Source organism: Balaenoptera physalus, assembly GCF_965194825.1.
Source record: "Balaenoptera physalus genome assembly, chromosome: 19".
Lineage (NCBI taxonomy): Eukaryota > Metazoa > Chordata > Mammalia > Artiodactyla > Balaenopteridae > Balaenoptera > Balaenoptera physalus.
The window spans coordinates 34,263,442-34,285,440 of NC_138900.1; the positions used below are offsets into that span (position 1 = coordinate 34,263,442).

General features: G+C 41.5%; 1 protein-coding gene across 4 annotated transcripts in view; it reads left to right on the top strand.

The window, feature by feature from the left end:
- Positions 1-1,079: 1,079 nt before the first annotated feature.
- Positions 1,080-21,999, top strand: part of TENT4B (terminal nucleotidyltransferase 4B) — a 62,120-nt gene continuing 41,200 nt past the window's right edge. For all 4 annotated transcript variants that reach the window (XM_082438331.1, XM_082438333.1, XM_082438332.1 and 1 more), the window contains exon 1: positions 1,080-1,925. In XM_082438331.1, the coding sequence (XP_082294457.1) occupies positions 1,300-1,925 (626 nt within the window). In that variant the 5' untranslated portion in view covers positions 1,080-1,299. The remainder of the gene's footprint in view (positions 1,926-21,999) is intronic.

Here is a 21,999-nt window from a genome sequence, read left to right on the forward strand (position 1 = left end):
ACATGCAAATAACCACTTTGTGGAAAATCTCTGCTGATGCCAACAATATGGTCCTCAAATTAGGCTTAAAAGGTTTTGGGTTTTCTTTCATTCTGAACTAAGAAGGGTTCTTCATGGTTGCTGGTGCACTTTAGGGCAAGTGAAGTTTCTTCACACGCTGAACACCTTGTGTCTGTCTCCCTGCCGGTGCGCCTGTGCGTGTTTCTGTGTGCAAGTCTGCATAAAGTCGGTTTGGGGTGTGTGACGGTGGTTTTGAGCCCAAGGCTTACGCACTCTACGAAGAAGCGCGTCCAGCCCTGTAGGTGGGCACAGGTTTCTCCAGTCTCGGGGTCGTGTGGGGGGGACCCTCCGACAAGGCCTGCGGCTCCCAACCCCAGCCAGGGCGCGGCAGAGCGGGCGCAGGGAGTAGTGGGATGGCCCGGCAGCCTGCGTCCAGGCAGGGTCCGGGACACACGCTCGGGTGGAGAGGGGGCGCATTTTCTCCCCTCTGGAACAGTGCTTAGAGCGGAGATCTCGGGAGGGGTCGGAGAAGCCCAGGGGGGTCCCGGCGCTGCAGACTGGGGGAGGGGACAGTGGGCGGGGCGGCACCTCCCACAATCCATTCCCTGCGGAGGGGGCGGCGACCTCCGTCCGGCCCCACCCAGCCTCAGGGACCGGGAAACTGAGACCGTAGGCGGCACGCGCGTCAGGGGCGCCTGGACGCCCAGGTACGTGCTACCCTCTACCTACCCGGCGCCGGGACGGTTGAGCCGGGCGGTTTCGGCCCCAGACGCACCTTCCCGCGGCCTCTGTGACGCACCGCGCGGCCTCTGGGTCTGGACCGGCGGCGCGGCGCGCGCTGTGGGGGCGGGGCGGGGGCGGGGCGTGAGGGGCGGAGCCGGCAGAGGCCCCGCCCCGGGGCCGGAGGAGCAAGGACGCTACGGAGCAGGCGCGTCCCGCCGCCGCCGCTGTCGCTGCCGCCGCCGACGATCGCCCTTCTCCAGAGCCGCCGCTGCAGCCGCCATTTGCACGGGGACCCCGGTGACAGGGGCTCGGCAGAGGGGCGGAGGGAGGGGGGGAGGGCCCGCGGAGCCCCCGAGGGCGGGAGCGACGCCGCCGGCGCCGGCCGGGCTCACAGCGCGACCGCGCCGCCCGCGGCGGGCCGGGAGCAGCAGCAGCAGCAGCAGCAACAGCAGCAGCAGCAGCAGCAGCAGCAACAGCAGCAGCCGCCGAGGCCGGGCGTGCGCCTGAGGCGCGGCGGCGGCGGCGGCGGCCCTGCGGGCAGCCAGGAGGGGCGGGGGCAGCGGCCGCCGCCGTTTGATGGATCCGAGGATCGCCTGGTTCCAGCCAGAGCAGCTCGGACCGTCCAACAGTCTGTGGATGCAGATCTGGGAGACGACCCAGGGACTGAGGAACCTCTACTTCAACCACCACTGTCACAGCAGCGGCGGCGCGAGCGGCGGCGGAGGCAGCAGCACGGCCACCGGCGGGAGCGGCAGCAGCACCGGCAGCCCGGGCGGCGCGGCCCCGGCCCCGGCCCCGGCCGGCATGTACCGTTCCGGGGAGCGCCTGCTGGGCGGCCACGCGCTGCCGGCAGAGCAGCGGGACTTCCTGCCCCTGGAGACGACCAACAACAACAACCACCACCACCAGCCCGCGGCCTGGGCCCGCCGGGCTGCCGCGGGCCCCTCGGCGTCCCCGGCCCCCTCGGCGTCCTCGTCCCCGCACTCCTCGGCCGCCGTCCCCGCTGCGGAACCCGCCGACCCAGCTTCGGGCAGCAGCAACAAGAGGAAGCGCGACAATAAGGCCAGCACCTACGGACTCAACTACAGCCTGCTGCAGCCCAGCGGAGGGCGGGCCGCGGGGGGCGGCCGGGCCGACGGCAGCGGGGGCTTGTACAGCGGGACCCCGTGGAAGCGGAGGAACTACAACCAGGGAGTCGTGGGGTGAGTGGTGGCCCTGCGGCCTGGCGGCCTGGCCCTTGCACACGCGCAGCCGGGCACACGCCCACAGAAGGGGGATTGGGGGGGGAGCCTGGGTGAGGCCACCCCCCTCTGCTTGCCTTCGTTACTGGTCCTCAGGGGGCTGATGGCTATCCCTCCATCCCTCCGCCATCCATACCTTCTCCCAACCTTCGTTAGCGGTCCACGGCCTTCCCCCCTCCCCCTCAACTCCACGCCTTTTCTGGACATCCCCTCAGCCATCCACACCCTCTCCTCACCTCCCTTAGTCATCCACATCCTCCTTACCTTCCCTGGACCCCCCGTTATCCATCCACTCTTTCCTCCCATCCCCCCTAGTCAAACACACCTTCCCTCTATTCCCTGTCCAGCCCTCTAGCCCTCCCCACCTTGCTCCCCATCATCACACCCCAAAATGAAGTCGCTTAGCACAGGCAAATCATTCATTCCCTGAGAACGTTCCTGTGTTAGTGCCTTTTGACGGTACAGGACTTGGAGGTGCTTTCCTTGCCAAGAATAGAAACATCCAGAAAGCTCCTCCCCCTCCCCCAATCCCAAACAGGAATCGTGTCAGCCCTGAAAGGCTTTGCCTGCTATTGACCCTTTGGCCCATCTCTTTATTTTTTATTTTTAAAACTTTCCTATATTAGCGATGCCTTGCTCTGTGGGGAGTGAGGAATGGGGTGACAGTTAAGTTTAGGCTGATGGAGATGGTGAGCTCTTCTTCTCAGTCGGATAGAACTTTCTAGGAGTTCATGGTCCTTGGCCCCAGTTTCTCCCTGTAAAGTTGTCATCCTGGCAGAGACAGCCAGTGCTTTTCATTCTAGGGGGTAACTTTATGCTAATGAATGAATGTTGCACCACTAATGATTTTCTGTTTAAAGTTCAGCTGTTACAAAATGGAATCTTACCTGACCCCTAGTGAATTATGTACATAAACAGGGACTGTTTCCAGCTAGATTTCCCTTCTGGAAGAGCCCCTGAGCTGGAATAGATTATAGAGTCTTTTAAAAAAATTTTTGTAAAATAAAGCTTTTGGGCCGTGTGTGTGTGTGTGTGTGTGTGTGTGTGTGTGTGTGTGTATGTGTTTAGCTTGAGTATGGAGAATGAGCTTTAAAATTGCTTTTCATTTTTCAGATCCTATTTTACATTGTGGGCTACAGTAGGCAAATGAAATTACCATTAGTAGTCCCTTGTGAAACCTTTTCTTAGATTCATCCATTCAGATCTGCCCTGCTTTGGCAAGCAGGAGAGTTCTGTGTACCTTTTTGAAGGTCTGGGTAAAATGAGTTGGTGGGTTCCATCTGCTTCTAGTGGGCTGGTGTCTGCTGTATGCTACTATTACAACTCCCACCTTTTATGGAAAATGCAGTCAAGCATTTTAGGACTGGCATTGGGGTACATATAAGCCTGTCCTCACTTTCCAGAGGGGACCCTTTTTGGGTTTAGTCCTCTGTTGCTAAGCTTCAAGGGCGCTCTCCATGGTCATCTCGTTTTAATAAAAGGCTCATGGTTCCATCCTGTTAGCATTTCCAAGATGAAGCATAAACCTGTGGTTTAGTGACAAGCAAATCGATATTGAGGGATTCTGGTAGTTTCATTTCACAGGAATAAGCTCCAGTTAAGTAATCACTGTCAGCTAAAATCTTGAAGTTCCCTAATTTCATTTTCCTGAAGCTTCTGCATATGTATGTAGCAATAATACATTATAAATCCAAAATGCTGGCTGCCTCTCTTTTTGATAGATTAGAAATTCTCCTCTCTTTTACTTGCTATTTAATGTTGAGGATACTGTAAAAGGCTCACATTTGAACTTAGGTAGAAGCAAGATGTTCTTGTTCCTGATTCAAATATTATATTGTCCTCAAAGGGATTAAGGAGAGGAATTTCCATTTCCCAGAGGGATTACTGTTTAAAAACTGATTATAAACCTGTCTTAGAACTGCTTATCACTTCATCAGACTTTCCATTCTTTTGCCTCCTTCTTTAGAGGATGTCAGCAGTTAAACTTTTAAAATTTTATTAAGTGGTTCCTAAGAGTGTTTTTGTAAAAGTGTCTGGGTGCTTAAAAATTGTTGTTGTGATTTATGGATCCCTATTTCTTGACTTTTACAAAAGTTTTGCTTTTTTTAATACAGGTATTTTTAAAAATCTGAATTCAGAGTGCACCTCAATGTTAACGCTATTCTGAGATTAAATACAGTAAAACTATTCCGAGTTCTTGGGATGACTGACATTTAGCTAACAGATTAACAAATCGTGGTGGTCCCTGGCCTCTGAACTGACATGACTGTCCAGATAGGGAGAGGAAGAAAAAGCACATGAACAGTGGTCTGGAACTGTGGGACAGCTGTATACACACTCTGTCTCACATGTTTGATCTCTCTGTGTTCTTTGTTTTGGCCAGACTGGTTGACTTTTTCCCCTGAACACTCCAAGATCCAGTTCAAAATCCTGACTTTGTTGCCCAGGTTCATGATTTTTTTGGTTCTTCCTCTGAAACCTTGTAGTACTTGTTTCATGCTCTTGGTATAGCTTGCTTATGTTTAATTTTCCTTTTATGTATATGTTTTCTCTTACCCACTAGATCACTAGTTAAGATGAAATTTCTTTCTTTCTTTCTTTTTTAAATTGAGGTAAGATGGAAATTTCTTAAATGTAGAGTAAGATGTTTGGATTTCATCCTGAAGTCTCCATAGTCCTCTTTCAAAATTAAAACTCACCTGGGCTTACCATCTCAGCCTTCTCTGTGTACCCCAGATCCAGGGAGTTTGTTTGCTTTTCTTTTTTTCTTTATAAAGTTGCTTTCACTTATTCTGTTTCTTGGAATTCATTCCCTTTCAGTGCTGGCTATCGTGCTCCTCCTGGTTGTCCATGAAAATGAGCTTTAAGCCCTTTTCTTTTCAGAGATTTAATTGTTGATCAAAATGGAGAAAGAGGAGATGCCAAAAGGTAGCAAACATGGGAAACTTTTGGAGATTCAGAGTCCTTGGTCCTGAGCCCAGGTGTCCAGAAACTTCTTGTGGAAGGTGCTTGGTGCTTGTCCAAGCTCATGAGGATAGGCTTGTGTTGACTGCACTGCCAAATCTGTAGATATTTTTTCAAGGCTTGGATGACTTGTTCAAAACAACGTTTTAGAGTATGAATTTGACTGTGGGACATCAAGAAGTCCCTGGTGGGAAACTTGGGTTTAAGGAATAATTTCTTGAACTGGGATGATGGGTATGGGAATGGGAAGGAGTGAATGTGAGAGGTACCACAGGGTAAGAATGGAAAAGATTCTGACTCCATGGATTTAGTAACAGCTTTGAATTTGAGTGACTAGGGTAATGTTAGTGTTATTGTTGAAAATAAGGGTTATGACTGTTGGTTTGGAGCAAAAGGTATGGTGATGTTTAGATAGAACTGTCTAGCAGGGAGATGAAATTTTGGGGCTGAGATACAGTCATCTTTACTGCAGTGGGGCAGTGTCCTTTCTTATGTGTGTTGTACACTGTATCACAGTAAGTCCGAGATGTTGACGCTATTCTTCGGCACTGGTCTTATGGCCTCTTTCTGACTGTTTCTACACAATATGATCAGTGGGATTGGTGTTAGTGCTGGGCTCCAAAGCGATCAGGCAGATTAACATGAAAGAATTTAGAGGCCTTATTCCAAGGGTTTGCTCTAAGTATAATTTCTGTGCATTTGCAAATGTAGCCCACAGTAATTCTTCAGTGAACTAAGACCTTCAGGTTATTGAATTTTACTGCATTTGGGTGCTTAAATGTGCTTTCAAGAAGACATTAGGTTTTCTGCAATGTAGATTCTACACTAACAACGTAATTCATATTTGAGAATTTCAAATCTAGTATACTGTGTTCAACTAAGCTGCTTCCATGCCACAACTCATTTTCTGTCTAAAATCTGTGACAAGGAACACTGTCACACCGTCAGAAGCATTGGCATTTTAGCGTGTGGAATTTTCTTCGACACCCATTAAGTTTAAAAAAAATATATATTTATTTATTTATTTATTTATTTTTGGCTGTGTTGGGTCTTCGTTTCTGTGCGAGGGCTTTCTCTAGTTGTGGCAAGCGGGGGCCACTCTTCATCGCGGTGCGCAGGCCTCTCACTATCGCGGCCTCTCTTATTGCGGAGCACAGGCTCCAGATGCGCAGGCTCAGTAGTTGTGGCTCACGGGCCTAGTTGCTCCGCGGCATGTGGGATCTTCCCAGACCGGGGCTCAAACCCGTGTCCCCTGCATTGGCAGGCAGAGAATCATTGGCATTTTAGCATGTGGAATTTTCTTCGACACCCATTAAGTTTTTAGGTGCCGAAAGGCAGAAAGAAACAATGACTAGAGCTTTTTGGAATCTACCGTGGGGTCACACAGAAGGTTTAGTTTTTTTCTGGAAAGGAACCATGGGAAAGGGATACTAGGAAAGTCTAAGGTAGGGAGGAGGAGAGAGTGTGGGGTACAGCAGTTCTGGTCCTGGTGTAGTAGATGGCCTTACATCCCAACTTCTTCCATGAAACCGCTACCAGTAAATCCTAGTGTTAGGAGTCCAGAAGGGTCCATGGGAAGAAAATTTCAAGGGCTCCCTTGCTGGTATTGGACTGGTCAGACAGTTGCGATTAGGTATTCTTATACCTGAGAAAAATTTAAGCCACTTTTCTATGGAAAGTAGAAAAGCAAGATGTTGTATGATTTTACTCAGCTTTCTTTTTGTCCTTTAGAGTAAAATTTAGTGGAGGAAACTATTTCAGGATCACACCCACTGCACTGGAGACTGTATGTATTAATCATTTATACACACATAGGTATGGAGTAGTCTTGAAGGGGCTGGAGGCCAAAGAGGATGCTCATTTGAAGAATTAGGGTCCAGTTCCCAGCAGCTGGTCTGAGACTCCTATTTTGACTCTTTCCTACAAAGCTGGCTGGACAGCTCAGCCTACTTCAGGGATTCAGAGGATGGCCAGTAGAGTGTTCTTCCTAACCCTCTGAATATTTGTTAGGGACTCAGCTGCTACAGAACACCAAAAAGACTTTAAATTCATTTTTACCATTTTTAACATGACAGGAAATTATTTTTTTCTAAGAGAATATTTATCGAAGTTGAGGATGCCCTTGAACTAGGCTTTTCATTCATTTGAACCCAAACAGCAGGTGTTAATTTATTTCCATCTTATAAGTTACTTGATGATATTAGAGACTTTTTTTATACTAAGGGCTTTGGGTTATGTGGAAATTTGAGTTGAAGATTTTGGGAAAAAGCTGAATGTGGAGCTGGTTTTGTTGTGCACTGGCTCCTTAATCACTTGAACGGTTTCAGAGTATGGAAAAAAATCTTGCCGTGTACATAAGAGATTTCATGTAGTATCTGGTAACTGAACTCTGGAATTCTAGCTCAAGTCATGCTTTCTGCTGAAATAGTTTGAATAGTATACAGAAACCTGTGTTTTCAACTTAGTTGCTTTATTAAAAGTGCTCTATAAAATAAAAGTGCTCATGGAGCCTTTTTAGCATGTTCCATGTGCTCTGTTAAACCTTTTGTATTTCTTGTATTAACCTTCTCATGCATAGCCCCATCTGATTTTTTAAAACTTTTTATTTTGAAATACAGATTCACAGAAAGTTGCAAAAAATAGTACAGAAAGATCCCATGTTCCCTTCACCTAGTTTCGTGCCGTGGTAACATCTTACATAACTATAGTTTAATATCAAAACCAGGCAATCAACATTGTTATAATCCATAGCCCTATTCAGACTTCACCAGTCTTATGTGCACTCATTTGTGTAGTGTGTGTGTGTTGAGTTCTGTACAATTTTACATGTGTAGGTTTGTGTAACCACCACCACCGTCTTTAAGATGCAGAACTATACCATAACCTCAAAGATCCCTCATGCCGTCCCTTTATTTTCATGCACACACCCCCTCATCTCTAACCTCGAACAACCACTGATCTGCTCTCCATGTTTATAATTTTTTCATTTCGAAAATGTTATATAAATGGAATCATATAGTACTTTACTTTGACTTTTTTCCATTTACCATAATTCCTTTGAGTTCTTTCCAAATTGTTGCATGTTTAATAGTTCCTTCCATTTTAATGCTGAGTAGTGTTCCAAAATTTGGGTGTACCACAGTTTGTTTAACAATTTACCTGGTGAAGGACATTCCGGAAGAGTTTATATGGTTTTTGGCTATTGCAAGTAAGGCTGCTGTAAGCATTCATGTAGTACACATTTTTATGTGAATGTAAGTTTTCACTTTGGGGGGAATAAATGCCCAAAAATGCTGAGTCATTTGGTAAGCACATGAAACTGCTAAACTCTCTTCTAGAGTCGCTGTATCACATTACATTCCTACCAGCAACGTATGTGAGATCTGGTTTCTCTGCATCCTCGCCAGCATTTGGTATTATTACTGTTTTTTATTTTAGCTGTTCTCATATGAATAGCAATAGTTTATTATGCTTTTATCATATTAACCTTCTCATAAATAACTCCACCTAATTTTAACTTTAATTTTTATTTTAAAAACTTCTTGACAGTATTGAGAACGTCTGCAATTAAAACTCTCTAAATAAAATTGACTTAAAAGGGCCTTACTTTTCAATTTGCTTTGATTTTATGCTTAGCAATATCACTTTAACTCTTTTATCGTTGAATTACTTCACAGTGTTTCCTTTACGTGTTGCTTTTTCTTAGAAACTAGTATGAAGTAGAGCTTAATTTTCATTTTCTAAAAACATATAAAAGGATAACTGCAGAGTTGATTTCAAAATTTAGAGTCCTTCCTTTCATATGCTATGAATAAACTTTATTTTCTGTTGGCTTGGCTATATTTTGGGGAGTAAACCCTGTGATAAGGGGTGATTTTTTTTTTTAATTAATTTATTTTTTGGCTGTGTTGGGTCTTTGTTGCTGCACGCGGGCTTTCTCTAGCGGTGAGAGGGGCTACTCTGTTGCAGTGCGCGGTCTTCTCACTGCAGTGGCTTCTCTTTGTTGCATGACATGGGCTCTAGGCGCGAGGGCTTCAGTAGTTGTGGTGCGCGAGCTCAGTAGTTGTGGCGCAAGGGCTTAGCTGCTCTGTGGCATGTGGGATCTTCCTGGATCAGGGCTCGAACCCATGTCCCCTGCATTGGCAGGTGGATTCTTAACTACTGCGCCACCAGGGAAGTCCCTAGTGGTGAAATTTTTTGTTGGTGGTGGTAGTAAGGTTTTTTTTTTTTTTACGGTATTTTTACATCTGAACAGTGCCTTCAGACTGTGTAGAATAAATATATTATCTTCATATCTATGCTAGAATAAACCATGTTTCATTGGAACCATTTTCTGGGCTGAGAATTAGGACCTGGTCTCTTATATTTCCCTTACCAGCCGCTTGAAGTCACTGTTTTGATTTTGTCAAAATAGCATAACTTTTAGCACTGTCAAGTTTGTATTATAAATTGTAAATTTATTGTATTGTAAATTTCTGCCAAAGCAAGAGTAAGGATGCATTAGGATTGTGGTTGTGGAGTTTTAAAAGTTGTCTTCTAGTAATTTGGATTTAATAAAGTGTTAGGTCTGTTATGAGGTTTTAAATTTGATGTCTTTATTCTTTTTTTTTTTTTTAATAACAAGATGCTTATTTATTTATTTATTTATTTTAAATATTTATTTATTTATTTTTGGCTGTGTTGGGTCTTCGTTTCTATGCGAGGGCTTTCTCTAGTTGTGGCAAGTGGGGGCCACTCTTCATCGCAGTGCGCGGGCCTCTCTTGTTGCGGAGCACAGGCTCCAGACGCGCCGGCTCAGCAATTGTGGCTCATGTGTCTAGTCGCTCCGCGGCATGTGGGATCTTCCGAGACCAGGGCTCGAAGCCGTGTCCCCTGCATTGGCAGGCAGATTCTCAACCACTGCGCCACCAGGGAAGCCTGATGTCTTTATTCTTAAATTTAGTTATTCACCCTTGGTTTTCTTCTTTGTTTGAGGTGTTAATACCACTGTTCCTTAGAATACTTGTTTTTTGCCCGTGTTGGGTCTTTGTTGCTGCGCGCGGGCTTTCTCTAGTTGCAGGGAGCGCGGGCTACTCTTCGTTGCGGTGCGAGGGCTTCTCATTGCGGTGGCTTCTCTTGTTGCGGAGCTTGGGCTCTAGGTGCGCGGGCTTCACTAGTTGCAGCACGCGGGCTCAGTAGTTGTGGTATGTGGGCTCAGTTGCTCTGCGGCATGTGGGACCTTCCCCGACCAGGGATTGAACCCGTGTCCCCTGCATTGGCAGGAGGATTCTTAACCACTGCGCCACCAGGGAAGTCCCAGAATACTTGTTTTTAAAATCAACATATGTTTTATATACTACTAATAAGTGCTAATTGTCAAAAAATTAGAAAATACAGCTAAACCAAAGGAAGAAAAAATAGCCCCTATAATACTACTACCAGGACATAACTATTGTTAGCATATTTGGTATAGATATTTTTATAATTTTATAATTATTAAATATATTTAATATACTTACTATATTTCCTTTTTTCTGTCTATCAATATGGACTCCACTATGGGTATACTTAAATTTTTTTTCCAATTTAAAGAAAAAATTTTTGGAATAATAGATATTTATTCTCTCACAATCTGGAGGCCAGAACTTAGAACTGGTTTTTATCTTAAGATTGTTTTCTACTTTGGGAGAAGGGTATCAGACTATTGTGGGCATACTTTTTTGACTTAAAAAAATGTATTAATATGACAAATATCTTGCATATGAAATACATTTCTACAGCATTTAAAAATACCCCATTACCTTTAGTATGACTCTGTGTACCTACTGTGTGTGGACTTGGTATTCCAGTGATTGAATGCACCTTAATTTATTTCACCAATCCCTAGTTGAACATTTAGTTTGTTTCCAATCTTTTGTTTTTTAAAAGACATGTTTTTAGCTGAGCCTGTGCCACAGTGAGGATTATTTCTTCTATTTTTCTACTTATTTTTACTGAGATAAAATTCATATGCTATCAGATTCACCCTTTTAAACTGTACAATTCAATGGTTTTAGAACATTACAAGATTGTGCAACCATCACAGCTATCTAATTCCAGAACGTTTTCATCACCACAGAAAGAAACCCTGTACCCATTATCACTCCACTATCCCCTTCCCCTTCAGATCCTGGAAGCCTCATACAGACTTTCTGTCTCTGTGGATTTATGATTCTGGACATTTCATAAGAATGGAATCATATAATATGTGGCCTTTTGTGTCGGGCTTCTTTCACTTAGCATGTTTTCAGAGTTCATTCGTGTTGTAGCATGTATCAGTACTTCATTCCTTTTTATGCCTAAGTATTCCAGTGTATGAATATACCACATTTTGTTTATCCATTTATTAGTTGATGGACATTTGGGTTGTTTCCACTTTTTGGCTATTATAAATAATGAACATTCATGTACAGATTTTTTTTGTGGACATGCGTTTTCATTTTTCTTGGGTAAATAACTTGGAGTGGAATTGCTGGGTCATATAAAGTGGCTATAATATTTTTCATTCCCACCAGCAATGTCTGAGGTTTCCAGTTTATCCATGTTCTTGTCAATACTTTAAATTATCTGTCTTTTTGATTATAGCCATCCTAGGGAGTGTGAAGTAGTATCTCATTGTGGTTTTGATTGCATTTCCCTAACGACTAAGGGTGTTGAGCATCTTTTCATGTGCTTGTAGGCTGCGTGTATATCTTCTTTGGAGAAATGTCTATTCAAGTTGCTTGCCCATTTTTTTCTAGTGGACTTTTTATTGTTTATGGTAAGAGTTCTTTATATATTCTGGATTGTAGACCCTTATCAGATAGATGATTTGCAGATATTTTCTCCCATTTTGTGGATTGTCTTTATATTATCTTGATATTGTCTTTTGAGGCACAAAGTTTTGTTTGTTTGTTCTATTTTATAAATTCCAATTTGTCTATTATTTTTTTTCTGTTTCTTGTGCTTTAGGTGTCATATCTAAGAAACCATTGCCAAGATCACAAAAATTGACCCCTATTTTGCCTTTTAAGAGTCTTACAGTTTTAGCTCTTAAATTTAGGTCTTTGATCCATTTTGAATTCACTTTTTTTTTTTTTTTTTTTAAATATTTATTTATTTATTTTTGGCTGTGTTGGGTCTTCGTTTCTGTGCGCGGGCTTTCTCTAGTTGTGGCAAGCGGGGGCCACTCTTCATCGCGGTGCGCGGGCCTCTCACTGTCACGGCCTCTCTTGTTGCGGAGCACATGCTCCAGACGCGCAGGCTCAGTAATTGTGGCTCACGGGCCCAGTTGCTCTGCGGCATGTGGGATCTTCCCAGACCAGGGCTCGAACCCGTGTCCCCTGCATTGGCAGGCAGATTCTCAACCACTGCGCCACTAGGGAAGCCCCCACGTGGTTATTTCTTGAGGATAAAGTTTTAGATTGGAGAATGTTTATATCTTTTAAGGCTTTTGCCAAATTTTCCTGTGGAAAGATTGGATCAGTTTACCCTTACGTTAGCAGTGTGCAGGAGTCCGAATTTTCCCTAAACCTTCACCAATGCTACATGTTACAAATAAAAGCAAATACCAATACAAAAGAAAACATTTTTTTGCCAATTTTATAGTTAAAAAATAGTATTTTACTGATTTCATTTGCACATGCCTTCACATTAATTGGCTATTTATTTTTCTTTTCAGTTTCTTGTTTCCCTTGCCTATCTTTTTTTTATTGGAGTATAATTGCTTTACAATGTTGTGTTAGTTTCTGCTGTACAATGAAGTGAGTCAGCTATATGTATACCTATATCCTCTCCCTCTTGGACCTCCCTCCCACCACCCGCCCCCATCCTACCCATCTAGGTTGTCACGGAGCACCGAGCTGAGCTCCCTGTGCTATACAGCAGGTTCCCACTAGCTATCTGTTTTACATGTGGTAGTGTTTTTATGTCAAACCTAATCTCCCAATTCATTCCATCCACCCCTTTTCCCCTCTGTCCACATGTCCGTTCTCTATGTCTATGTCTCTATTCCTGCCCTACAAATAGGGCGTTTGTACCATTTTTCTAGATTCCACATACATGCGTTAATATACGATATTTGTTTTTCTCTTTCGGGCTTACTTCACTCTGTATGACAGACTCTAGGTCCATCCACATCTCTACAAATGACCCAGTTTCGTTCCTTTTTCTTGGAGATGTTTGTCTTATTTATAAGAGCCCTTGTTCTGTCCTGTTACAAATACATGTAATTTTAAATTCCAATTTTATGATTTATAAATAGTTTTTATTAGGATATAATTTATATATAATAAATTCACCCATTTAAATTGTACAGATAGGTGACTTTTGGAAATATATACAGTTGTGTGACCACAACAATCAAAATGTAGGAAGAAGATATAGAGCATTTCCATCACTCAGAAAGTACCCTCGTGCCCGTTACAGTCAGCTGCTTCACCCCATCGCTTCCCCTGAGCAACCACTTTTGACTTTTCTAGGATTTTGATTAAATGGAATTATATATGCTGGGTAGTCTTTTGTGCCTGACTTCTTTCTCTTAGCATGATGTTTTGGAGATTCATCCATATTGTGTGTAATATAGTTGTTTGTTACTTTTTAATGCCGAGTAGCATTTTTATTGTATGGATCTATCACAATATGTTCATCCATTCTTTATGACATATAGATTTTGTAAACATGTCCTCTGCTTTTGGTTCTTTATTACTTGTTGATTTTGTGGCTCATCTCCAAACAGGCCAGAATGATCCACACGGTTTTTTGGTTGGATAATCTACTGCTGTATGCAAGCCACTGCGCTAGGCTTTTTGTGGGAAGTAAAGACAGTAAAACATTCTCTGCCTTCTAAGAAATTATGGTCTGGTTGGATAAACTGGATAAGGTGGAGAGGTTGCTTCTGACTAGTGAGGTAAGGGCAAACTTTGAGAAGAGTAGAGATGTTTTGCTAATGTTTTGAAAGATTGGTTAGGTTGTGGAGGGTTGGAAAGGAAAAATTGGTTGTATTGGTTTCATATGATAAGCCCTAAAGGGATAGGTTGGATGTACAGTGGTCCCTGGGTATCCATAGGGGATTGGTTCCAGGATGGATACCAAAACACGGGGATGCTCAAATCCCTTACATAAAATGATGTAGTGCAATGAATACAGTTGGCCCTCCATATCTGTGGGGTTTGCATCTGCGGAATCAACCAACCTCGGATTGAGATTTTGATCTGTGGTTGGTTGATTGTTTGGATGTGAAACCCATGGATACGGAGGGCTGACTGTGTAGTATGTAGCATAATTGAGATAGATGGGGAACAGGATCTACTATGGTGGACTATAATGGTTGACCTGTCTTAGAGGAATTTGAGATCTGAAATTACTCTACTTCATTTTTTAAAACATTTTTATTATGGAGAATCACAAACAGTATGAAAGTAGACAGAATAGATAATGAACTTCCATGTACTCATCACACAACTTCAACAGTCATCAACCCATGGCCAAACTCATTTCACTTGCATGCCAGTCCATATCCACCCCACATTATTTTGAAGCAAATTCCAGATGTCGCATCATTTTATATAAATGTTTCTGTATGCATGCGTCTCTAGATAAGGACTTAAAAAGAAACCATAATCATGATACAATTATTACACCTGAATAAATTAACAATAATTCCTTAGTTACCTCAAATACCCAATGTTTATATATCCCCAATTGTGCCATAATTATTTTTTTAACAGTTTGTTCAAACCAGAATCCAAACGAGTTTCTTGCATTGCTGTTGGTTGAAATGCCTTTTTAATCTTTTAATCAACAGCTTTCTCTGCCGTCTGTTTTCCCCCCATTAATATATTTGTTGAAGAAGCTGGGTTGTTTTTCCTATAGACTTTTCTACTTTCTGAGTTTTGCTAATTGCATTCCTGTGGTGTCAATTTAATATGTTCTGTGTCCCCCTGTATTTTCTATAAATTTGTAATTAGATCTAGAGGCTTGTTTAGATTTGTTGTTGTTGTTTTTTGCAAGAATACTTCATAGATGGTGGTGTGTACTTTTCCCAGGAGACATATAGTATCTGAATGTCTTTATTTTTGTGATATTAGTAGCCATTAATGATCATGGCCTATAAATATTAGTTCATTATTAGAGTTGTAAACTTGGGATCTTCTTATTCTCTTGATCCTTTATCATTTATTAGTTGAAACACTCCTAAAAGGAGAAACTTTTCCTCCTCAACCATTTGGTTGTCCTGAGGGTACAGTTCTCATAGGGAAAACAGGATAAGAGTGAGAAAGGGGATGTAACTTTTAACTAGCTCTGTTAATGAGCTGTCATCCCTCAGGAAAGAGAAGCAAGGTGGGCTGCAGGAAGCTGAAGTGGGCTTTGGGCCGACTAGTGCCTGGTGTGTGGAAGAGGCAGTAGTGAACTGTACGTGGCCTTTGGCCGGTGGCTGGGACTGTCAGGGGAGCCCTTGGCCCACAGGCACACCTGACCTTTGCTTTCAGCTTGTGGTAGCTGAAGAAAACCATGATGGATGTAGTGGCCTGTGAGCCTCTGCTCAGGAGACAGAATTCTCATAGCCTTAAATTGACAACCAGAGTAATACATTTATTTTTCCTTTAAATTAAACTTGGATTATGTTTCTTCATTTTGTGCTAATATTCTTTAACCTTAGGCTAAAGAATGCTGTAACCCATACAGCATTATAGGAAGGATTCCTACCAGGTGTAAATGTTTAGCACTTTACCTCCAATCAAATACTTATTTTAAAGGTTACTATTTACGTATAAAAACCATGTAGCAAGGTGTGTAAAGGAAGGGCAGTATGACCTCTGTAAAGGAAGGCTCCAAGAAGATGACCTGAATCGAGCCTCTAGATCATGGTTTGGCTTCAGCTTCCTTAGGAGTTTGTGGTTGCCCCTTCTGGGGAGTCGGCAGGGAAAACTGTGAGACCTGGGCAAAGTGGAGATATTCATGGACATTTCTGTTCTGAAGTAGCTGGTTCCTCTTTCCTTCCCCAAGAGTCGTGTGTGTGTGTGTGTGTGTGTGTGTGTGTGTGTGTGTGTGTTTTATGTATATATGTGTGTGTATATGATTTTTTCTTGAGCAGTTTTACGTTTACAGAAAAATTGGACAGAAAGTACAGAGTTCTCATATACTCCCTCACTTCCCCACTCCCACCCCAGTTCCTCTATAATTAATATATTGTACTTGTTGTATTTGTTACAATTGATGGGCCATATATTGATACATTACGACTAATTAAAGTCCATAGTTTACGTTAGGTTTCACTCTTTGTGTTGTACATTCTGTGGATTTGGCAAATGTATATAATGACTTGTATCCATCATTATACAGAATGATATCACACAGAATAGTTTCACTGCCCTAAAAATTCCGTGTTCTACCTGTTCATCTCTCTCTCCCCCTGAGCCCCTGGCAACCACTGATCTTTTTATTGTCTCCATTGTTTTGTGTTTTCCAGAATGTAATATAGTTGGAATCATACAGTATGTGACCATTTCAGATTGTCTACTTTCACTTAGCAGTATGCATTTAAGGTTCCTCTGTATCTTTTCCTGGCTTGATAGCTCATTTTTATTGCTGAATAGTACTCCATTGTATGGATGTACCACAGCTTATTTATCCAATTACCTGTTGAAGGACATCTTGGTTATTCCAAGTTTGGGCAGTTATGAATAAAGCTGTTATAAACATCTGTATGCAGGTTTTTGTGTGAACAGAAATTTTCAACTCCTTTGGGTTAATACCAAGGAGTGTGAGATTCCTGGATGGATGGTAAGAGTATATTAAGTTCTGTAAGAAACTGCCAAACTGTCTTCCAAAGTGGCTGTACTATTTTGCATTCCTACCAGCAATGAATGAGAATTCTTGTTGCTCCACATCCTCTCCAGCATTTGGTGTTGTCAGTGTTTTGGATTTTGGCCATTCTAATAGGTGTATAGTGGTATCTCATTGTTTTAATTTGCAGTTCCCTAATGACATATGATGTCAGGTATCTTTTCTTATACTTGTCATCTGTATTTTCTTTGGTGAGGTGTCTCCTCAGATATTTTGCTTTTTTTTTTTTTTAAATTGAAGTATAGTTGACTTACAATATTGTATTAATTTCAGGTGTACCGCATAGAATTTGATATTTTTATAGATGATACTCCATGTTTTGCTCATTTTTAAGTTGGGTTATTTTCTTATTGTTGAGTTTTAAATATTTTGGATACCAGTCCTTTATTAAATATGTATTTTAAAAATTTTATTTATTTATTTAATTTATTTTTGGCTGCGTCGGGTCTTAGTTGCAGCATGCGGAATCTTCATTGAAGCATACGGGATCTTTCGTTGTGGTGCGTGGGCTATTCGTTGTGGCACTCGGGCTTCTCTCTAGTTGTGGTGTATGGGTTTCCTCTTCTCTAGTTGTGGTGCGCAGGCAGGCTCCAGGACACGTGGGCTCTGTAGTTTGCAGCCCACAGGCTCTCTAGTTGAGGCGCGCGAGCTCATTAATTGTGGCGCGCGGTCTTAGTTGCCCTGCAGCATGTGGGATCTTAGCTCCCTGACCAGGGATTGAACCCGCATCCCCTGCATTGCAAGGTAGATTCTTTAACACTGGACCACCAGGGAAGTCCCTTAAATATGTGTTTTGTAAAAATTTTTTTCCCACTCTACGGCTTGCCTTTTCCTTCTCTTGACAGTGTCTTTTGCAGAGCAGAAGTTTTTACTTTTAGTGAAGTCCAATTTAGCAATTTTCTTTTATGGATTGTACTTTTGGTATTGTGTCTGAAAAGTCGTGGCCAAACTCAAGGTCACCTAAATTTTTTCTTAGGTTATCTTCTAGGAATTTTATAGTTTCGTGTTTTACATTTAGGTATATGATCCATGTTTTAGTTAATATTTATGAAAGATGGACGATCTGTGTCTAGATTCATTTTTTTGCATGTGAGTGTCCAGTTGTTCTAGCACCGTTTTCTAAAAAGACTGTCCTTGCTCCATTGAATTGCCTTTGTTCCTTTTTCAAAGATCAGTGGACCATATTTTGTGTAGGTATATTTCTGGGCTTTCTATTCTGTTCCATGTCTAGTCTTTCGCCAGTACCACACTGTCTGGATTACTTTAGCATCGTAGTAAGTCTTGAGGTCAGGTATTGTCATTCCTCTGACTTTATTCTTCTTCTGTATTATTTTGGCTATTCTGGATCTTTTGCCTTTCCATATAAATTTGAGAATCAGTTTGTTGATATGTACAAAATGTCTTGCTGAATTTTGATTGGGATTTCATTGAATCTGTAGATCAAGTTGCAAAGAAATGGAATAGATCTTTGATTTCTTTCACCAGAGTTTTGTAGTTTTCTTCATATAGATCTTGATCATATGTTGTTACATTTATACCTAAGTATTTCTGTTTTGGGTTTACTTAAATGGTATTGCATTTTAAATTTCATATTTCATTTGTTTATTGCTGGTATATAAGGAAGCAATTGACTTTTTTTTTTAACATCTTTATTGGAGTATAATTGCTTTACAATGGTGTGTTAGTTTCTGCTTTATAACAAAGTAAATCAGTTATACATATACATATGTTCCCATATCTCTTCCCTTTTGCATCTCCCTCCCTCCCACCCTCCCTATCCCACCCCTCTAGGTGGTCACAAAGCACAGAGCTGATCTCCCTGTGCTATGCGGTTGCTTCTCACTAGCTATCTATTTTACAATTGGTAGTGTATATATGTCCATGCCACTCTCTCACTTTGTCACAGCTTACCCTTCCCCCTCCCCATATCCTCATGTCCATTCTCTAGTAGGTCTGTGTCTTTATTCCTGTCTTACCACTAGGTTCTTCATGACCTTTTTTTTTTTTTTTTCTTAGATTCCATATATTTGTGTTAGCACACTGTATTTGTTTTTCTCGTTCTGACTTACTTCACTCTGTATGACAGACTTTAACTCCATCCACCTCACTACAAATAATTCATTTCATTTTTTAACAGCTGAGTAATATTCCATTGTATATATGTGCCACATCTTCTTTATCCATTCATCCGATGATGGACACTTAGGTTGCTTCCATGTCCTGGCTATTGTAAATAGAGCTGCAATGAACACTTTGGTACATGACTCTTTTTGAATTATGGTTTTCTCAGGGTATACGCCCAGTAGTGGGATTGTTGGGTCGTATGGTAGTTCTATTTTTAGTTTTTTAAGGAACCTCCATACTGTTCTCCATAGTGGCTGTATCAATTTACATTCCCACCAACAGTGCAAGAGTGTTCCCTTTTCTCCACACCCTCTCTAGCATTTATTGTTTCTAGATTTTTTGATGATGGCCGTTAGGACCGGTGTGAGATGATATCTCATTGTAGTTTTGATTTGCATTTCTCTAATGATTAATGATGTTGAGCATTCTTTCATGTGTTTGTTGGCAATCTGTGTATCTTCTTTGGAGAAATGTCTATTTAGGTCTTCTGCCCATTTTTGGATTGGATTGTTTGTTTTTTTGTTATTGAGCTGCATGAGCTGCTTGTAAATTTTGGAGATTAATCCTTTGTCAGTTGCTTCATTTGCAAATATTTTCTCCCATTCTGAGGGTTGTCTTTTCGTCTTGTTTATGGTTTCCTTTGCTGTGCAAAAGCTTTGAAGTTTCATTAGGTCCCATTTGTTTATTTTTGTTTTTATTTCCATTTCTCTAGGAGCTGGGTCAAAAAGGATCTTGCTGTGATTTATGTCATAGAGTGTTCTGCCTATGTTTTCCTCTAAGAGTTTGATAGTGTCTGACCTTACATTTAGGTCTTTAATCCATTTTGAGTTTATTTTTGTGTATGGTGTTAGGAAGTGTTCTAATTTCATACTTTTACATGTACCTGTCCAGTTTTCCCAGCACCACTTATTGAAGAGACTGTCTTTTCTCCACTGTATATGCTTGCCTCCTTTATCAAAGATAAGGTGACCATATGTGCGTGGGTTTATCTCTGGGTGTTCTATCCTGTTCCATTGATCTATATTTCTGTTTTCGTGCCAGTACCATACTGTCTTGATTACTGTAGCTTTGTAGTATAGTCTGAAGTCAGGGAGCCTGATTCCTCCAGCTCCATTTTTCGTTCTCAAGATTGCTTTGGCTATTCAGGGTCTTTTGTGTTTCCATACACATTGTGAAATTTTTTGTTCTGGTTCTGTGAAAAATGCCAGTGGTAGTTTGATAGGGATTGCATTGAATCTGTAGATTGCTTTGGGTAGTAGAGTCATTTTCACAATGTTGATTCTTCCAATCCAAGAACATGGTATATCTCTCCATCTATTTGTATCATCTTTAATTTCTTTCATCAGTGTCTTGTAATTTTCTGCATACAGGTCTTTTGTCTCCTTAGGTAGGTTTATTCCTAGATATTTTATTCTTTTTGTTGCAATGGTAAACGGGAGTGTTTTCTTAATTTCACTTTCAGATTTTTCATCATTAATGTATAGGAATGCAAGAGATTTCTGTGCATTAATTTTGTATCCTGCTACTTTACCAAATTCATTGATTAGCTCTAGTAGTTTTCTGGTAGGATCTTTAGGATTCTCTATGTATAGTATCATGTCATCTGCAAATAGTGACAGCTTTACTTCTTCTTTTCCGATTTGGATTCCTTTTATTTCTTTTTCTTCTCTGATTGCTGTGGCTAACACTTCCAAAACTATGTTGAATAATAGTGGTGAGAGTGGGCAACCTTGTCTTGTTCCTGATCTTAGTGGAAATGGTTTCAGTTTTTCACCATTGAGGACGATGTTGGCTGTGGGTTTGTCGTATATGGCCTTTATTATGTTGAGGAAAGTTCCCTCTATGCCTGCTTTCTGCAGGGCTTTTATCATAAATGGGTGTTGAATTTTGTCGAAAGCTTTCTCTGCATCTATTGAGATGATCATATGGTTTTTCTCCTTCAATTTGTTAATATGGTGTATCACATTGATTGATTTGCGTATATTGAAGAATCCTTGCATTCCTGGAATAAACCCCACTTGATCATGGTGTATGATCCTTTTAATGTGCTGTTGGATTCTGTTTGCTAGTATTTTGTTGAGGATTTTTGCATCTATGTTCATCAGTGATATTGGCCTGTAGTTTTCTTTCTTTGTGACATCTTTTTCTGGTTTTGGTATCAGGGTGATGGTGGCCTCGTAGAATGAGTTGGAGAGTGTTCCTCCCTCTGCAATATTTTGGAAGAGTTTGAAAAGGATAGGTGCTAGCTCTTCTCTAAATGTTTGATAGAATTCGCCTGTGAAGCCATCTGGTTCTGGGCTTTTGTTTGTTGGAAGATTTTTAATCACAGTTTCAATTTCAGTGCTTGTGATTTGTCTGTTCATATTTTCTATTTCTTCCTGGTTCAGTCTCGGCAGGTTGTGCATTTCTAAGAATTTGTCCATTTCTTTCAGGTTGTCCATTTTATTGGCATAGAGTTGCTTGTAGTAATCTCTCATGGTCGTTTGTATTTCTGCAGTATCAGTTGTTACTTTTCCTTTTTCATTTCTCACTCTATTGATTTGAGTCTTCTCCCTTTTTTTCTTTATGAGTCTGGCTAATGGTTTATCAATTTTGTTTATCTTCTCAAAGAACCAGCTTTTAGTTTTATTGATCTTTGCTATTGTTTCCTTCATTTCTTTTTCATTTATTTCTGATCTGATCTTTATGATTTCTTTCCTTCTGCTAACTTTGGGGTGTTTTTGTTCTTCTTTTTCTAATTGCTTTAGGTGCAAGGTTAGGTTGTTTATTTGAGATGTTTCCTGTTTCTTGAGGTAGGCTTGTATAGCTATAAACTTCCCTCTTAGAACTGCTTTTGCTGCATCCCATAGGTTTTGGGTCGTCGTGTCTCCATTGTCATTTGTTTCTAGGTATTTTTTGATTTCCCCTTTGATTTCTTCAGTGATCACTTCGTGTGTATTGTTTAGCCTCCATGTGTTTGTATTTTTTACAGATCTTTTCCTGTAATTGATATCTAGTCTCATAGTGTTGTGGTCAGAAAAGATACTTGATACTATTTCAATTTTCTTAAATTTACCAAGGCTTGATTTGTGACCCAAGATATGATCTATCCTGGAGAATGTTC